This window comes from Agelaius tricolor, unplaced genomic scaffold, assembly GCF_023055355.1.
Source record: "Agelaius tricolor isolate 1412-34295 unplaced genomic scaffold, bAgeTri1.0.p SCAF_2, whole genome shotgun sequence".
NCBI classification, from domain to species: domain Eukaryota; kingdom Metazoa; phylum Chordata; class Aves; order Passeriformes; family Icteridae; genus Agelaius; species Agelaius tricolor.
In genome coordinates this window covers 86,855,424-86,872,912 of record NW_027269262.1, presented here as the reverse complement: position 1 = coordinate 86,872,912, position 17,489 = coordinate 86,855,424, and the positions used below count along the sequence as shown (strand labels likewise).

Genomic DNA, 17,489 nt, shown 5'->3' with positions numbered 1-17,489 from the left:
GTTCAGAGAGATGTTTAACAGCTTTGTGGAACATGTGTTACTGTATCCACCAGGAAAGGGGAAAGACCTTTGGCTTTATCCTGCTTTTCAGTCATTGTTCTGCTTTTTGAGTGCTATTTGAGGGAATGAGGAAGACAAGGACACCCAATATCTTTCTCTCTTTTCCTACATTAAAATATATTTCTCTTCGTCTGAAAATTGGTAGTGCCTTTTCCTCTCAGCATTAAAGCTCCTGTGGTTCCCCTATTTCCTGTTTTGGTCTTGTACAGCAGGTGTTTGTATCCAGTCTGGTTTTGAAAACTCTTTTGATGAGTCAACTTAGTGTTTTCAGACTTCACATACAGATTATTAACCAAGAAACAGTTCCAACATTCTATATTGAAATGGACAGTCTAGGAAACCTTTGATTGTGGGAGATAATAGCCACTTCATGTCTTCATCTGTTGGTTAGTAAAACAATTTTCTTGGCTAAACTGGAGGGAAAAACTATATAAAAGGAACAAATTAAGTTTGCCCTCTTCTAATTATATTTCAGTTTTGACTTCTGAAAGGGTAAAATTTGATCCAGGTGTTTATTTTTCTTTATTATTTCAAAACTTAAGACTTTTAAAATACATAAAATTGGTGTGAATCAAAATTTAGTTTCATATTCCTTTTTTTTTTTTTTTTTGGAATTGTTATCCATAGCCATGAATAAAGGATTAATGATGCATTTTAAGAGACATTGCTCTTAAGGCTTTAGCTGCCAAATAGGCTTTAGTACCAAATATGTAGACATCAACTTTTATCATGTGCCACATGTAAAGATGTATTTCTTTCTTTCAGATAACAGAACTTACCACTTTCAAGCAGAAGATGAGCAGGAATACGTGGCGTAAGAATGTTTACATTTTTTCAAGTTTATTTTGCCAATAGATTTGTGTAAAATCACACATAACAGTGGAAATAATTTTCTCAGCTAATGCATAAGTAGTGCCTACTGTCTCTTTTTTTCTGCTGTTATGGATTTGTAAATGTAAACTATTTTGTGTCACACTACAGAGCTCCTTTAAAACCTAGTAATGTTAAAACTGAAACTAAACCAAGCCAAACTAACCAAAACCCCATTTAGACTGTTTATCCTGCCAGTACCAGTTTGTGTAGTGCTTGGGATGATATTAGGATTACATCAGATTATTAGGATTCAAATGAAATATTTTTAAATTGTTCTCAAATCTTCCCTGTCAATCCTCTTCTCAGTTACTTCTTTTCCTCTTGATCCTACCTTTTCCTTGAAAGTAAATATAACAAATAGATAAAAAATCTCCATGTGACACACAGAAAATATCTACAGGCAGTACATTTTTTCTTCTGTAGGCCTAGAAATACATGGCAAAGCCCATCTCTGAGCTTTGTACTTCAGAATCCAGGAACTTGTTCCATTAATGCATGCTTCCAATTAGATTCTTTCCTTTTAAACAATCTTACTTCCTACTGCATCATAATTATTTCCTGAGAACCATGTACCATTGGTTTTTCCTCCTGTGTCACCAGACGTGTGTTGTGCATGTAGTCTGATGTTCAACACCCAAAAGTGCAAGGAATAAAGTTAGTACTGAAGAGGAGACAGCAAAGGCTGCCTCATTTTTTTCATTAAATATCCACATTCTAGTGGAAGACTGAGTTGCTCCATGAGTATTGTAAAGGCACAGGGGATGTTTGTAGGGTGTTGCACTTGTTGGGTAGTGTTGGGTGGCAGTGGCATTGACAGCTCAACCTTGGGAGCCATGGGTGAAATAAAAGGGCTGAAGAATTCCTTGTTGTGCAGCAATCTCCTTCTGGGCTTCCACAGCTTTATGTGGGCTCTTACAGTGCACAGCTGACTTGCTAGTCATGATTACTGCATTCATCCTGCAACTTAATTATTCCAGTAATTTTCTTAGTCAAGAAGAAAATACTATTATTTCTTATGAGTCATAAGTTTTTGGTACTCTGCCATAAATTAATTTTTTACTGTATTAGTTGGTTTAGTAGCTGAAGTGGTTTGTTTGGGTTTTTTTGTCTTAACACATGAGCAAGTTAGGGGAAAAATAAATAAGCAGTATCCTTCTTTGGAGAGGCAGATAAATAAATTTAGTTTAGCAGGCTGCCTGTTGGACTGTTTTGAAATTCCAGGCATGTTTTATTTCCTATTAGAAGCACTGAAATTTTGTCTATCACTCTAAATTCATTGTTTTTTTCTGAGTGTGCAGCCTGCCAGGAAGGCCTGGTGACCAACTGGGCACTTCTTGATAAGCAGCACCAGTAATTCAGAGATGTCTGTCCTTGTCCTTGTGATGAGGGGGGAAGAGCTGCCACTCTGCTGCCTCTTGCTCTCACTCACAGGTGCCCCAGTGACAGTCCTGGACAGAGGTTCCTTTTCCCTGAGCACACACAACCAAAATAATGATTGCTCTGGCAGTTTAGGGAAATCTATATCAACTAACAGCTGGCTCAGTTGTGTTTGTTTGTTGTAATTACATCTAATAATTTTTTTAATTGTTACTGCTCAGTTGGGTTTTATTCAAATTCTGCCTTTTTAACAAACTAATCAAATTGTAATTCTAAAAAAAATTATAAACAAATGTCAGAATAAATGTTGTTTGTCTGAGTTTAATTATTATTTTACTTTCTGTATTTAACCAAACATTGTTATAATATTAGAAACAAGACACCATTGCCTCTTATTTTTTAATAACATTGAATTTCATCATTAAAAGTGCAGAAGAATGCCCTCTAGTGTGGATTTGTCTCATGTAATAAGATTAATGTACCTTCATTGTTGTCAGCATGTAAACTTTGGAGCAAATTTGTGCTCAAGATCTTTAATTTCTCTTTTATTCTTAAGGTTGATTTTTCAAAATTTTTAAAGCATTTTAAGCACTACTTCCTAGATTATTTTATGCACATAAATTTTTTTTAAAGTGTGCACGAAGTATATAATATGGAATGCCCATATATTAGTTCAGGCTCTGAAATGTGTTCCAAGATTGCACATATAAATTTCCCTCTGAAATCCTTTAAAGCTAATCTTTTCATTATTATTTTAGTGAGAAATTATGAATTTCAATCTGAAGTTCTCTTAGTTTGTTTAGATGACCATAACCATTTCTGCATATTTCAGAAGACCAATGATTGCAGGACATTGTAAACATGAAATGCATTGAGGACACTGCCAATTTACAACATTTCTGTGTTAAAAACAATAAATATTTGCAGTAGATCTAAAATAATCTAAAATCACTTTACTTCTGAGGTTTTATTTTTAACTTGCTCTTTTTTCTAAATTGGCAACACTGCATCTGCAATGTGCTTGGTCCTTAGTGGAACTGCTTTCCCCTCTGTACCTCCACATGGAGCACAGCAGCTGCTGAGAAGGGGTTTTGTTTGTTTTTAATTAAAACATTATGTGTAAGCAACAACTTGCAGAGTGATTGGGAGGGGAGGAAATATTGTCTGAGATATCATTAAAGAGTCTTGATTTGTTGCACTCAGCTGTTGCTCCTAAAGGTTTATTTTGGCTCTTGGTATCGTTACTCTCCTGTCATCCTTCACCCCCTGGTTGCCATGGCAGTTGTCATTTTTTGGGCTTTACAGTCTGACTCTGATCAGTGCTCAGAGACCTGCATTTAAAAGGCAACTAGACATCAACACATACACCAGGGTGCTTGCTGTTTGCTCTCTGAAGAGAAAAATGCACACTGGAGAAAGCAAGGGTTATCCTTTTCTCCAGGAAGGAGACTTTAGGAAGATTTTGGATACCTTTTAAAGCAGTTAAATTTGCATCTTAATTGCCCCTTTCTCTTCCACAACTTCTGCTTATTTGAGGAACCTGAGAACTTGGCCTTAAAATTGTTCACCAAAGGGATGTTAGAATTAAGATATTTCTCTCTTTTCATTCTTACTTATCTTTTCTCAAATCTACCCTTTTTGTCTCTCACTTTTCCCCCTTATTCTCTCCCACAATACAGTCCTTCCCTGTAGTCCCACTAATATTTTGTTCCTGGCAAGATTTCTACAGTTTATAGATGAACATGTATTTGCAAATGCAGATCTTCATTAAGGTCTTTATCTTGTGCTAGATGGATATCAGTGTTGACTAACAGCAAAGAAGAAGCATTAAATATGGCATTCCGTGGAGAGCAGAGCACAGGTGAAAACAGTTTAGAGGATCTGACAAAAGCCATTATTGATGACATACAGAGATTGCCCGGCAATGAAGTCTGTTGTGATTGTGGCTCACCAGGTATCTCCATTTGTTCATGTCATCATGCTTCATCGTGCTTCTTGTTGGGAGCAAAGTAATTTCTTCAAAGAAGTGTTTGTAGAGTGCAAACTCATTTTCTAAGTGATGTTTCTCAGTCTTCAACCTGTTTTTAAAAGAACAAATATGACTTTCCTACGTTAGTTCCATTTAATTCACTAAAATATTTTTGTGTGTTGTCTGTGCTTACTTCCAGCAGTTCAAGCCCCTCTGGAGTTTGAACTGTTCTTGTTGCACTGTGTCTAGATGCTTGTTGCACTTGAATGGAAGTTGCTTGGCATCACTGATCCTGTGCATGCTACTAAGTAGAAGTGAGTAATATTTAGACAATGCTTGTGGAAAAATTGACCTGGCCAGGATCTTGCTCTGAGGCTTTATCTTGGCATGAGACTACTGGAATTGCAGCATCGTTTTCAGAGGTGGAATAAGTAGTCTTGTGCAAAGAATGAGACACAGAGTTGAAATCCTATCAGATAATATCTTCAGAAGTACAGAGTTACAGGTCAGTTATGTGGCACTCAGAGCTTGAGAAGGGGCAGCTGGTCACAGTAGGACTGAGCTGGTGTTGCAGCTTTCTCATCAAAGGGACACTTCAAGAAGGTGATGCTCATTTGGAACTGAGTAGATAGCTGCAGATGCTTGCTGATGCAGAACTGATCCAAATTTGAAATAGTTAGATAAAATTACAAACTGGGATATAATTATGTCAAATCCTGGAACCAGTTCATTCAATTATTTCATTATGTAAAGCTATAGAAACTTCAGATTACAGTTCTCATTCATCTTTTAATTTGTAATAAAGTTTTAAGCTTCTGTACTCCAGCTTGCTGCTTTAAAACTCTTGGCTTAATGCTTCAGCAGTTACTATTTAAAGTCAAGGAAATGATTAATTTGTGCACAAAGTATGTCTGAAGCTTTTTCTTTTCCTTAAAAACTGGTCATGCTTCCTATGTAGCATTTGTAGTATAAAATCTATTCTAATATTATATGCAGATCTCCTCCATGACACCATTTTTAAAGTTTTTTTTCCTGGGCTAGCCAGCATTCCTCAAATTTTCTATAACATTCTGCTGTTTTACATACTGGAAAGCACTATGATTAATCTTTTATGAAGGACTATTTCAAGTTTAAGAAGGAAATTTTAAAACTTCAGAGGTTGTCAAATTTAGGAGATCTGTTACTTTTAAAAACAGGAAGTAATTTGTACAGAAAACAAATACAAAATGTATTGAAATACATTTTGCAGTATGAATGAATAAGTCTAAACTCAATGCCTTTGGGTCTGTTCCTAAATCTGAAATACTGCATTCCATTGGTAGCAATTTGTGGTTAAATTAGAGTTTGGAGAAAAGTATGGAATGTTCTTAGTTTTTCATTCTTTGAAACATTAAATAAGGAGTCGTTTCAGAACACATCTCTTACCACCATTGCAAACCTTTTCTTGGACTTTTATTAAATACTTTGTTTTCCAATTGTGCAGATCCAACATGGCTTTCAACTAATTTGGGCATTTTAACCTGCATTGAGTGTTCTGGAATACACAGAGAAATGGGTGTCCATATTTCTCGAATCCAGTCTTTGGAATTAGACAAATTAGGAACGTCTGAACTCTTGGTAAGTTTCTTTAATTTATATTGGGATTTTTTCAGTCAAATGTTGGCATATATGTAGAAGCACCAAAATGTACAAGTTACCATTAATCTTTTACAAGGAATGTGTTTTTGCAGAATTTTTTTTATATTTCTGTAGATATTCTACAGGTGCACGGTTATATATTATATTATTGGTGTTCTTGTCACTTCTCATTTCATGTCCTGAGGTCTTGCAGAATGAGTTTTGACATCCATTGTAATTAGTGCCATCAGAATTTTGCTCTCAGTAGCTGATCTTGACCCAAAATCACAGCAGTCTAAAAGCTCGTGTGATTTAAAATATGAAGCTTTGACTTGGCAAAGGAGAATTACTGTTGCTAATTCTGAAAGAAAAGTATTGGAGGAATCTTAATTTGATGGATGAAATCATGTGCTATTGAAGTTATGAAAGGAATATGATGTGAGAGTACCAAAAAAAAAAAAAAGAAAAAAAAACACAAAGGAAAATATAAACAAGTAAAAAAGAAACAGTTGCAGTAGTTTTATATCTCTAGCTGTGTTTGGCCTGAAAGAAGACACTTGTTACAGAAATTTTGTAAAGGAAAATTGATAGAAGATGTAAGGCAGATCTGGATTTGGATACAGGTTCAAATTTATCACTTTCTCTCTTTATAAAATATTGAGGTTTTTTTGCCAAGTTACTAGGAATCTAAATCAAATGTTACCAAGCGTGAGCTTCAGTAGGACTGAGCTTCTTCCCCAGAGCAGCTTCCTGATCAGTGTACAAGCACCATTTCACTGTTCATGCTGCTGGTTCCTCTTTCTGGTTTCATGTTGGAGGCAGATTGTCCTGAAATGCAAATAATTTTGTGACTGCGAAGTCTATTGTACAAGTTCTGGCATAATAGAAGCATTTTCTTTCTTTTTATTTGCTCTGTATCTGCATGTAATCATTGGGTTTTAATTTTTCAGTCCTGTGTTTTCCATCTCTTATAAATAGTGTGGAAAATGCACATTAATAGTCCTGTTGTTAGATTGCTGTTAGACCCTAAAAGTCCTCACTTTATTTATTCTTTTTCTTATCTCAGCTGGCCAAGAATGTAGGAAATACTAGTTTTAATGATATTATGGAAGGGAACTTACCTAGTCCTTCACCTAAACCCAGTCCATCAAGTGATATGTAAGTACTGAATCTTTAAACTCTAAGTTTTCTGTGGAATATATCTGTGGTGTAAAGTGTCTTAAACAGTAACCAAGCCAGGGGAAGGCATGAATAGCTGGGCTAGAGGTTTTTATTCCCACTGTGGAGCTTCTTAGAAGTTCAGTCTCTCTAGTCACGTTTTACTACCTCAGCTTCCCTGTGTAGAAAACACTTTTTTTGGGTTTCAAGGTGCATATTTGACTCTTGAATGGTTTTGAGTTTTGTAGTAAACCCTCAGATGATAAACACAGTGGAGTAAATGGCACTAGCTCTGCTTTTTCTTTGGTCTTTTTGGTCTTAGTCCCCACAGTCAGTGTAATTTTTGTATATAAAAGAAGACAGGATAAAATTGACAATATTCCATATTTGGGGCTTGTTTGCAAGCAAGACATGCAGTGTAACAATAAATAACACTTTTTATCGGGTAGTTTTCTTCTTCTCTTCTCAGCTTCCAAGTTAGGCAAGGTGATTTTAAATTATAATCACTGACCCATTTTTCTAAAAATTTCTGAAGCAAGCTCTATTTTCACACCCCACAGGACTGCACGTAAAGAATTTATCACTGCTAAATATGTAGATCATAAGTTCTCTAGGAAGACTTGTGCATCTGCAGCAGCTAAACTGAGTGAATTACTTGAGGCTGTCAAATCCAGGGATTTACTTGCACTAATTCAAGTCTATGCAGAGGGGGTAGAGCTAATGGAGCCACTGCTGGAGCCTGGACAGGTAAGCTTATCAGGTAAACAATATTTTAAATCATGTGTATTTGTAAAATGCCCAGGATCTGGGACTGCTGCTTTAGATGATAAAACAAAAGAAATGACAGGTGAAAATGATGGGGTTTTTCTTCCTTTCCCAAATGTTACATCCTTGTGGGGAGGTAAAAGAGCACTTTATTTTTCATCATCAATTGGTCTAAAGGAGTGTGAAATGCAATAGTGATATCATACACTGTTTTGGTGCCACTATAGTGTGTTGAAAAGGAAACTGTGTTGACTTTTAGGAAAGTCCCAAAGACCAGAATTGATAGCCCAGAGTCACCTGGTACCACATACAATATCATGCCTGCTTTTAAAATAGTGGCTGGAGGAACACATTACTGAATGTCTGCAAATCTCTGTTTACTGTAGACAAGGAAAGAATAAATCTGATGACTTCATAGCTTCCTATGAGACATTTACAGAAATACAATTTCTTTCAACCTGGAAGATTCCTTTGTGTGTGTGTATCAAGATATGAGTACTGGATCTTCCTTCTGAAATCAGTTAACAGTTTTTGGAAAAATCAGTCCAGGTTGACCTCAGTTAGCCATGGACAAATGTTAATCATGAGCAAAGTAACCTGTTTTTATTGATAATTGATGCCATGTAACCACTTGCTTAGCTGGAGATATGTCAGAGAAAGTTTTCAACAAGTTGTGTGAAAATAGCTAAGTTGGCAAAGGACACAGTGCCTGTCTGTGTTCAGTGAAAGGGATGAGTTCAGTATAGTCTCAGCACCTGAGCTATCACAGAGTGTTTATCATGGAAACACATTACAGATTCTCTGACTGCAAGGTCAGCTTTCTGTATTTCTCATCCACAGCAGTTTCCACAGAATTAGCTCCTCAGTCTTCCCAGCTGTTACAGGCTGTGATATCTAGAAAGGTATGAGTACCAATTGAAATGTGGTTTGCAGTTAGGACATTTGTAGCAACATTCTCCTCTGTAAATTTGCTGAGGTTTAATAAAATAATATATTTTTTAATTAGGACTTCAATTCTAAGTATATATACTGTAATATGCTTTTTAATTGTCTTTTATGATCAATGGGAGTTAATCTAAATTTAGATTTCATTAACTTCTCATGCAACTTTTAAATGGAAATAAATAGCATTTCTGGTTCTATTTCAATTGATTAATGCATGTGATATGTATAGAAAATAAAGTATGATTCAATTCAAGCTAGACAAGGAGAAACCCTCTATATGGGGGAAATGCCCCATGCACCAGCTTTGTGCTGGGAACCACCAAGCTCTGCCTGAAGAAACCTGGGGGTCCTGAGGGACACCATGGGACAGCAGGGTGCCCTTGTGGCAGAGGTGACAGTGGGGACACGTTGCCATCATGTGAAGGGCAGGGATCCTTCCCTGCACTCAGCACTGGTGAGGCCACAGCTGCAGTGCTGTGCCCAGATCTGGGCTCCCCACAGCAGGAGTGACTTGGACATGCTGGGGAGAATGCAGGGAAGGGCCACAGATGTGTCTGGGAGTCGGAGCACCTGGAAGGGCTCAGAGATCTGGGGCTCTTCAGCTGTGAGGAGGCTCAGGGAAATCTCATCATTGGATGGAAATACCTGCAGGGAGGGTGGAAAGAAGGTGGAGCCCAGTGATGGGACCAGAGGCACTGGCGCAGACTGGAGCACCGGAGGTGCCCTCTGAACATCAGGAAACCCTTTTGTATTGTGAGAATGATCAAACACTGGCACAGCCTGCCCAGGGATATGGAATCTCAGTCCTTGGAGATATTCCAGAGCCATCTGGACGTGGTCCTGGGAAACTGGTCCTCAGTGGTCCTGCTTGGGCAGAGAGATTGGTTTACATGACTTTCACAGGTCCTTTCCAACTTCAACTGTCCTGCAAATCTGTAAGACTTTTAATGTATGTGGGACCGTGATTTTTGTGATGCTGTTTTTGTGGGAAAATACTGTTGTGACTTTGCTTGGTGCTCACCAGGCTGTTGTAAAGTAACAAATACTGCAAACTTATGCAGTATTCCTTGACAGGATCCCTTTCAGTTACTGGTAGCTAAAATGGTTAAAGACTCCTCCAGGTTGTTCCATCCAGCTGGGAAAAGTGAAAATTGGGTTTAGGAAAGCTGAGATCTCAGGAAGTGTAATGCCATTTTCCTTTGAAGCACGTGGTGTCTTTTAGAGATGAAAAAGACAGTAATGGTTTTCATCATAATTTCCTAATATTTTTCTTTTGAAAGACTTGTAAAGAGTGAATGAGATGTATCTCATAGGTCTGATATACAAGCTCTGCAGAAATAAGACAGAAATCTAACTTCTCTTTGCATGTGTTTAGGAGCCAGGTGAAACAGCACTTCATTTAGCAGTCCGGACTGCTGACCAAACCTCTCTCCATCTGGTTGACTTCCTTGTACAAAACTGGTATGGATTGCTGACTTTTCATTCAATTGTACATGACAGTTGTGCATGTTCAGAGTTATCCTGGCAGTGCCTTGGATGGTGTTTGCTCATCACTTACAGTCTTTCTCCTTAGATATGTTTCAAAGGAGAATAGTTTAGTGCCTTTGAGTTGACCTTTGTGCTCCTGATCAGTCGGGAGAGGGAAAGATGTGTAGATTAAAAGCATTGAAAGCAGTTACCTAAAAATTGGATGAAAGGAAAAAGTCTGTAGTGCATGAGAGAACCTTGATTTAGAGCACATGACAACATGAAGCCATGCAAACAAATAGTTCAGGTACAGGAGGGATGGCAGGTAAATGTTCCAAATACAGGACATGCAAAGGAACTGTAAGAGTAGAAAACAAGGATCGTTCTCAGAAAATTATGGACAGATGCTAGATTGACCTTGAAAAAGGTGTTCCAATAGCTAATAAATTGTATTAAAGCTGCTGAGAGCATAAACTTAATTAGTAATTTTCAGCATCTAGTTTTCTGGCTGAGTTGTTCTTTGTTGTCAAGGGATGTGTTCATAGAAGTAAAAAACCTTCATGAGAAGTGTGAGTACTGATTGTAGGAGAGTGTTATTAAAGTAACAAATGAAAAATAACATTGCAATATTTTCAAGCTGTTTGAGATCATAATTTGAAAAATGTTTTAGAAGCCCAAATTACTATTTTCACCTTTATTAAAGGATTTTTTTTATTTTGGATGTTTATTTAGATGAAGCTTCCTAATTTCTTCAGACAGCTATGTGTGTGTTTCTGTGTTTCTGTCTGCTGTGTGGTTTTTTTGTGGCAGTCTCAAATTTAAGAGCATCTTTACAACCCTTTGGGCTCTTACTGTCCAATATGGGTAACACTGGGAAAAGCTGTCATCTCCTGAGCTTTGCTTTCCTGGTTTATGAAAATATTCTATGGTTCCCAAAATGTCAGTAACAGTTTTTGAAAAACCTGGGTTTAGAAGTTGAAAACTGGAGGAAGTACAGGTTTTAAAAAGCCCTGTGAGCCCCTTTGCATGTCTGTTTTTTCCCTAAGTCAATGTGTTGTCCTTACATTCCTTCTTACAGCTCTTTTGTTCATTCTCACAGCTGCCCTCTTGATAGTTCCTTGACTGCATGGGATTTATTAACCTATTTTAACTGTATCAGAATTATTCAGATATTTCTGTTGGGCTAATTTAGCATGTTTGAAAAAAGAATTACAGTGAAGTGGTAACTGGCATGACCTTAGAGAGGTCTGAGTCTCTGAGTTTCACATCTGTAATTTTTTGAATGAACATCTGTAGATTTTCAGTCCTTCTCAATCACAACTCAGGTATTTCCAGTGTCCTTGGAAGAATTCTTAATAGTCTTTGAAAGTAATGTTTGATTTAATTTCTTTTTTTGTCCTACTTCATATTTGTCCAGTAAAGTTTTTATTTATATGGATGCTAGATCTGAAATGAATAGCACAGCTACTATACTCTTCTTGATTGTTTGTTCGTTTTTATTTTTTTTTAGTGGAAACCTGGACAAACAAACAGCACTGGGTAATACAGTTCTACACTACTGCAGTATATATAATAAGCCTGAGTGTTTGAAATTGCTTTTGAGGGGGAAGCCAACTATTGATTTAGGTGAGTTCATTATTTAAAACCAGGAAATACAGATTTCCTAAAATTTCTTCCCATTATTTTAGCCACTTTTGTTTATTTCTCTGTGGTAAGTAAACTTCTAAAATAAAACTGTGGTAGAAAGATGAAGACTTTGTCAACAGCAAGCATAAAGGAAACATTTAGTTTCCTAAGAAATTGAATTCTTAGGAGATAATAGTGACAAAAATTTCTAATATGAAATACTAATGGCAAACCCTAAGCAGAGTTCCAAGTTCTGTTTCTGACCCATTTTAAACTGCTTGGAATTTAGGTTCATTGTTTATGCTAGAACTTAAATGTCTAATTCCACTCTTAGGTACATGGGCTTCATGTGCACAGCACTTAATTCTTCTGTTGATATCAATGGCAGCTGGTGCTGTGGTTTCATCCAGCACACCCCAGCCAACACTGCCACTGATTAGGGAGGGGAGACCATCCAGAGAACAAAAGATTATCCTAACTGAGCAAACAGAGATTCTATTTTCAGTTAAACTTTTGGCATGCCATTATGACAAATGGTCTGATACAGGTACAGCAAGTCTTACTCCTGTCTCACAGGTAGGTGCAAAGAGAAGCTGAAAGGCAGCTGAGAAAGCTGATCCCATTTTTCCTGAGTTAGGAAGGCATCCCATTAATCCAGCTGGTTTGGGCCCAGGAGTTAAATGTAATTAGCATGTCTGTAAAACATTTACATTCAGTCAGTTAGTGGTATAGGACAGAAGTTTTTTTAACTACTGATGCAAACTTGACTTTATTTCTCCCTTTTTCTTCATCACCATTACTTTCCTGCACTGCCTGGTAAAGAACTGCTGTATAAATTGAAGTTCAAAGTTTAGTGGCAGAAGTCACTGGTTTCCTTTGCCTTTTTATAGGTCTTTAGAATATATTCCAATATTATCACAAATCAGAGAATTTAATGTGACCATTTTTGGCAGTTACAATGGGAAAGCCATCTGAACAAGTTAAAGTCCTTCATTGGTCCTTCCATTGAACTTTCTCCTAGGTAGATGCCAGAGGAGTGTTCACACCTTTTTGGTGCCTTGTTTTTTGAGGGTTTTTTTTTGTGGGAAAGAGGGTGTTGTGGTCTTTTTGTTGTTTTTTTGGTGTGATCTCACATAGAATTTGAGTGATCTCACACAAACCCTGAAATAAGAGGTGTATACTTAAAAGTTGAAAGTTTGGAATTTATGAAGTCCTTTAGCTATCTGGGTGTTAACTTCACATAAGTACTATGTTTTCATTCCTTTTCATATTGAACCATCTCTGGTTGATCTTTCCATAGGTAAATCTTTCTTTTAGTGATCTGAATTCTTTCAAAGTCCCAGGCCTTTCTACAGGACTGCTTTGTAAATACTAGTATTCCTACCTGGCATTCTCTGTGTAATATTTCACACTGATATTATAGATCTCAGTTTGATCCTTTTCAGTTCCTGATCACAGAAATGCTTTACAATCTGGATGTGCTGTGGAGCATTCTCTGTTCCAGCTCCATGGCATTTACTGATGTACTGTGAGAATACATTTTACCTAGAGTTTATCCACATCAGATGTGGGAGTTGTTTTTGTTTACTGAGACTTGCTACTGAGCATCTGGGAAGGATTCCATTAGATGCTGTGCCTGAGGACCTCCCAGCAGCCTCAGGTATCACCTTCTTTCTTACCAGGTGTTATTTTAAATTGTAAACCATTTTATAGCTTTGATAAAGACAAAGATAGAAAGTTTTAAATTTATTCTTGTTCAAATGTCTTCGAATTAAGGCTTCAAGCCTCTACATATTAATGGAAGTAGAATCTGCTTGGATCAACATTTAGCCTTTTTTTTTTTCTTTTTTTTAAGTCTTAGAATTAGTTTTCTTTTTTGAGCTATTTTACCCTGCCTGCTTGCTTCTCTTGCTTATTCAGGTAAGAATTTTATTGGCAAAGGCATTGAGTGGAGATTGAGGTGACTAGATTTCTTTATATTCTCTACTAGGATGATAGGAGGGATTTGGGAACTGTTGCAGCAGATGCTGCTGTTCAGAAAGAACCTGATGATACATGAAATGCATGAGCACTTGGAGTGGAATCTTAAAGAGCTGCAGCTGCTATAGAGTAAACAGACATTTTTGATCACTTTTAGAAGTTACTGTGTTACCAGCAGTGAAATTCAATAAATTGTTTCTTAAGACATCTAAAAGAATTGCTTTTTTTTGTATTGTTAATTTTGTAGTAAACCAAGCTGGAGAGACAGCTCTGGACACAGCAAAGAGACTGAAAGCTGTCCAGTGTGAGGAACTGGTAAGAACCAAGCCCGGGGGCAAAGGGGAATGTTTGCTTCTTTAAAAATGTGATTTACTTCATATATCATTACCATTGCATCTCACACAATGTGGTATTGCTGCCAGCTGGCTGTCTGTTGATCTGAAGGCCCTATCACAGGTGATTGTTTCTTACCTAAAACACAACAGTAATTTTATTTGTAACAGTTTAAGAAAAAGATCTTTCTTCTACTGGCAGTATTAGTTATTTTAACCAGTGTATTTGAAGACCATAAGTACCAGAGGGTCAAATGTGTCAATAAATACATAAGTCAAGGAGATTTGAGCTTCATTAACTCAAAAGTTCTTCTTAAAGGCTTTTATATCAGGAGTACTAAACAACCATTGTAATTTTAAAACTGTCAAGACCTTTTAGGTTGGGATCTTTGTTTGTCTTCTTCTGCTATGGCTTTTTTCATATTATTTAACAGAACAGATAGTTCAGAGATGGTGAAAGTCTTTTTATAAGGAGAATTGAAACAACTTAAAATTACCCTCCTGAAAGGAGGAAGAAGCTTAAGTGTAATGTCTGGAAGCTGAAGTATAAAAAGATGTAGAACACCAGCTTCTGTGGGACTTTGTCCCTCTACTGAGCATGATCAAAGCAAAGACCTCCTGGAATTTTGAGAATGTGTGAGGGATGTTAACAGACACCACTCAAAAAGATTATTGCTGTTCAAGAAATAAAGGTGTTAAGGATTTTCCCAGGTACTCCTGAAGCATTTAGCCAGAAGTAAGGATTTTACATCAGACCAGCAAGATTGTTTGTTCTTGGTCCTCTAAGGTGCCACCAGTATGCATTTAGTAGGCAAGTGAATTTAATAACTGTCAAGGCATTAAAAAGTCTAGTAGTGTGGTAGTTTCACATTTAAGACAAAACCAGGAGAATTTACAAAACACTTGCCACTTATTTCAATTTCTTCTTTTTTCTGATTTGATGATCTGAGGATATCTACTTCTGCTCTGCAGCTGGTAATTTTAATACCTTTCCTGTGACAACTGAAAGTTCTTGTCATGAATTAATTCTTGAATAATCAAAAGACCTTGTCCTTCCCAAATCAAAGAAATTTTCCATGTTTCTGGGGATGCAAGTCAGCATTTTGCTATGGTTGCTGAGGTGGGACTGACTTCTCAGTTAATGCCATGTCTGCTGTGTAAGTAGGTGCTGTTTCCAGTGGCTTGAGTACTCTGTCAGCTGGATCAAGCAGATCACCTGTGCAGCACACAGTGGGGATGGATTGCTTTTTTCTTTATAGCATCCCTTTTCAAAAGTTACATCTGCCATTAACGTGGACCAACTGGCTGTGTTACAGAACAATCAATCAAGTGGATGTTATCAGTGAGCTTATCTAGCAGTTAATCATTTAGTTATAGTGATCCAAATTCCATGAATACCTCAGATTATTTCACTTAACTCTCATAGAGCATTTAGAGCATTTATGCCTTTTTTTTTAATTTTTAAAGAGGAAAATATTTCTGCATTTTTTTTCCAAAACCAGCAATGAGTTAAGAGTGAAAAAGAAACATGAATGAGCATACTGTTTGCTGTGGGCAGTAAAAAAGTACAAGATAAATAACTAGGTGTTTGCATTATGATAGCTGTACTGAACTCATTTCTGTTGCATAACTGGAGTCTTGACTGTGTAATTAAATTCAGTTTCAACTCAAGTGGGTTCATGAATACTTACATAACAGATTGGAAATACTGTCTTTATTCCAAGTTTTATTTCAGGAAGATGGTTAAAGGCACTCCTGAAATCAACTACCAAGTAGACTACACTTTAAAGGATGTGAAGGACTAAATAATGATGGAAGATCTAGGCATTGAAAAGGAGAATTTATCTCCTCAGAATAACCATGAACTGCTCTGTTAGGTTTTTTTGCTGATCATTGAGGTAGTTTTTTTTAAAGAATGTGAAACACATTATTTGGACTGGCAAAGTCAAGGAATTTCATGCTTAAGACATATTGGCCTCATCCAGGGAGAGACAGAAGTAAAATATCTAAATGAAGAGTAAATATCTTTTCATTTGATTTGAGTGCAAGAATTGTGATTTTGATGGGGTGGCAGCTGTATGTGCCAAAATTTATAAATAGTTTTGCCTTTCCTTTTTGGAAAGGAGGGCTCCAGATAAATTCTGCTTTTGTGCATATACCTTCTCTTCATTTCATCTTTTCAAATGCTTGTCAAACATGGTGACTCCTGCCCATTTTGAGAAAATCTTTCCTTTTTGCCTTTTACCTATTTTTCTGTACCTCAAGCAAATGAAGGATGTTTGTGTGATTGCCCTGGAATAATTTTAAACTTCTAAATCTTCCAGTTTACTTCTTGCCATTACAAAACCAACTTTGTTAACACCAAAAGAACAGCAAGTATTTTAACAAGGCTTCTTATTTCTCTCAGCTTTCTCAAGCCAAGGCAGGGAAGCTGAACCCACACGTGCACGTGGAGTACGAGTGGAATCTTCGGCAGGAAGAGATTGATGAGAGTGACGATGACTTGGACGATAAGGTGAGTGTGCGTTACCGGTACAGCCTTGCGCAGCAGCTGTCAGCAGCGCTGCTCCCTGGAAATAGCTGGCAATTAGAGACCCACCTCAGCCTTCCTCTCCTTACAGATATTTTGGGGGGAAAACAACTAATTCTGAGGCCTGTGTTAAAGACTAAGTGCTTTTTGAATATACTTTGTCAACCTAGATATTATGGGCTGTTTCAGAAGTTTGACTTTGACAAGATATACAGTATAATATAAATCAGCAAATCTGGACTACTTTGTTGCTTTATCCTCTTCTAAGCTGTTAAGAATTCCAAGCTGTTATATTTTAGCTGGAGGAAATCCAAAGCTTACATACTTAATTTTTTCCATAAATTAATTAAAAACCTAGTTATTGAATAAATAACTCTTATTTTTCACAAACCATGCTGTGCTATTTATTCCTATTTTTTTTTTAAGAAGTAATGGAAAGGCAAAACTTGAGGGCATAGAATAATTGCCATCCTACAGCATGTGAAAAATTAGCCTCAGTGTCCTACTTTAGCAAGTCAGTTAATTACTGTGTGCTCTATTTCTGCAATAAATGCGAATACACCTCTCCTATTTTATATGAGTGCCGCAGAAAGAAGTGTGGACAACTTCTCATTTTCTGTGACACTTGGGACTGAAAAATTCAGAAACCAAAGTAATTTGCATGTCCTCAAGGACAGCAGAGAACAAAATAATCATCTGTGTGAGGAGCCTCTGGAGGATGAGAGATGCTGTGCTGGAGATAATAACCTGAACCAGAGCTGCAGGGAAACAGATCGTGCTCCATATGCAC

At 37.0% G+C, this 17,489-nt stretch overlaps 1 protein-coding gene across 3 annotated transcripts in view; it reads left to right on the top strand.

Moving 5' to 3' along the window:
• Positions 1 to 17,489, top strand: part of ASAP1 (ArfGAP with SH3 domain, ankyrin repeat and PH domain 1) — a 113,013-nt gene that overhangs the window by 69,110 nt on the left and 26,414 nt on the right. For 2 of the 3 annotated variants that reach the window (XM_071421802.1, XM_071421804.1), the window contains 9 exons: positions 826 to 874; positions 4,101 to 4,264; positions 5,763 to 5,896; positions 6,963 to 7,054; positions 7,615 to 7,801; positions 10,140 to 10,225; positions 11,742 to 11,857; positions 14,085 to 14,152; positions 16,577 to 16,684. In XM_071421802.1, coding sequence (XP_071277903.1) covers positions 826 to 874; positions 4,101 to 4,264; positions 5,763 to 5,896; positions 6,963 to 7,054; positions 7,615 to 7,801; positions 10,140 to 10,225; positions 11,742 to 11,857; positions 14,085 to 14,152; positions 16,577 to 16,684 — 1,004 coding nt within the window. The remainder of the gene's footprint in view (positions 1 to 825; positions 875 to 4,100; positions 4,265 to 5,762; positions 5,897 to 6,962; positions 7,055 to 7,614; positions 7,802 to 10,139; positions 10,226 to 11,741; positions 11,858 to 14,084; positions 14,153 to 16,576; positions 16,685 to 17,489) is intronic. The other variant, XM_071421803.1, reaches the window with a different exon arrangement.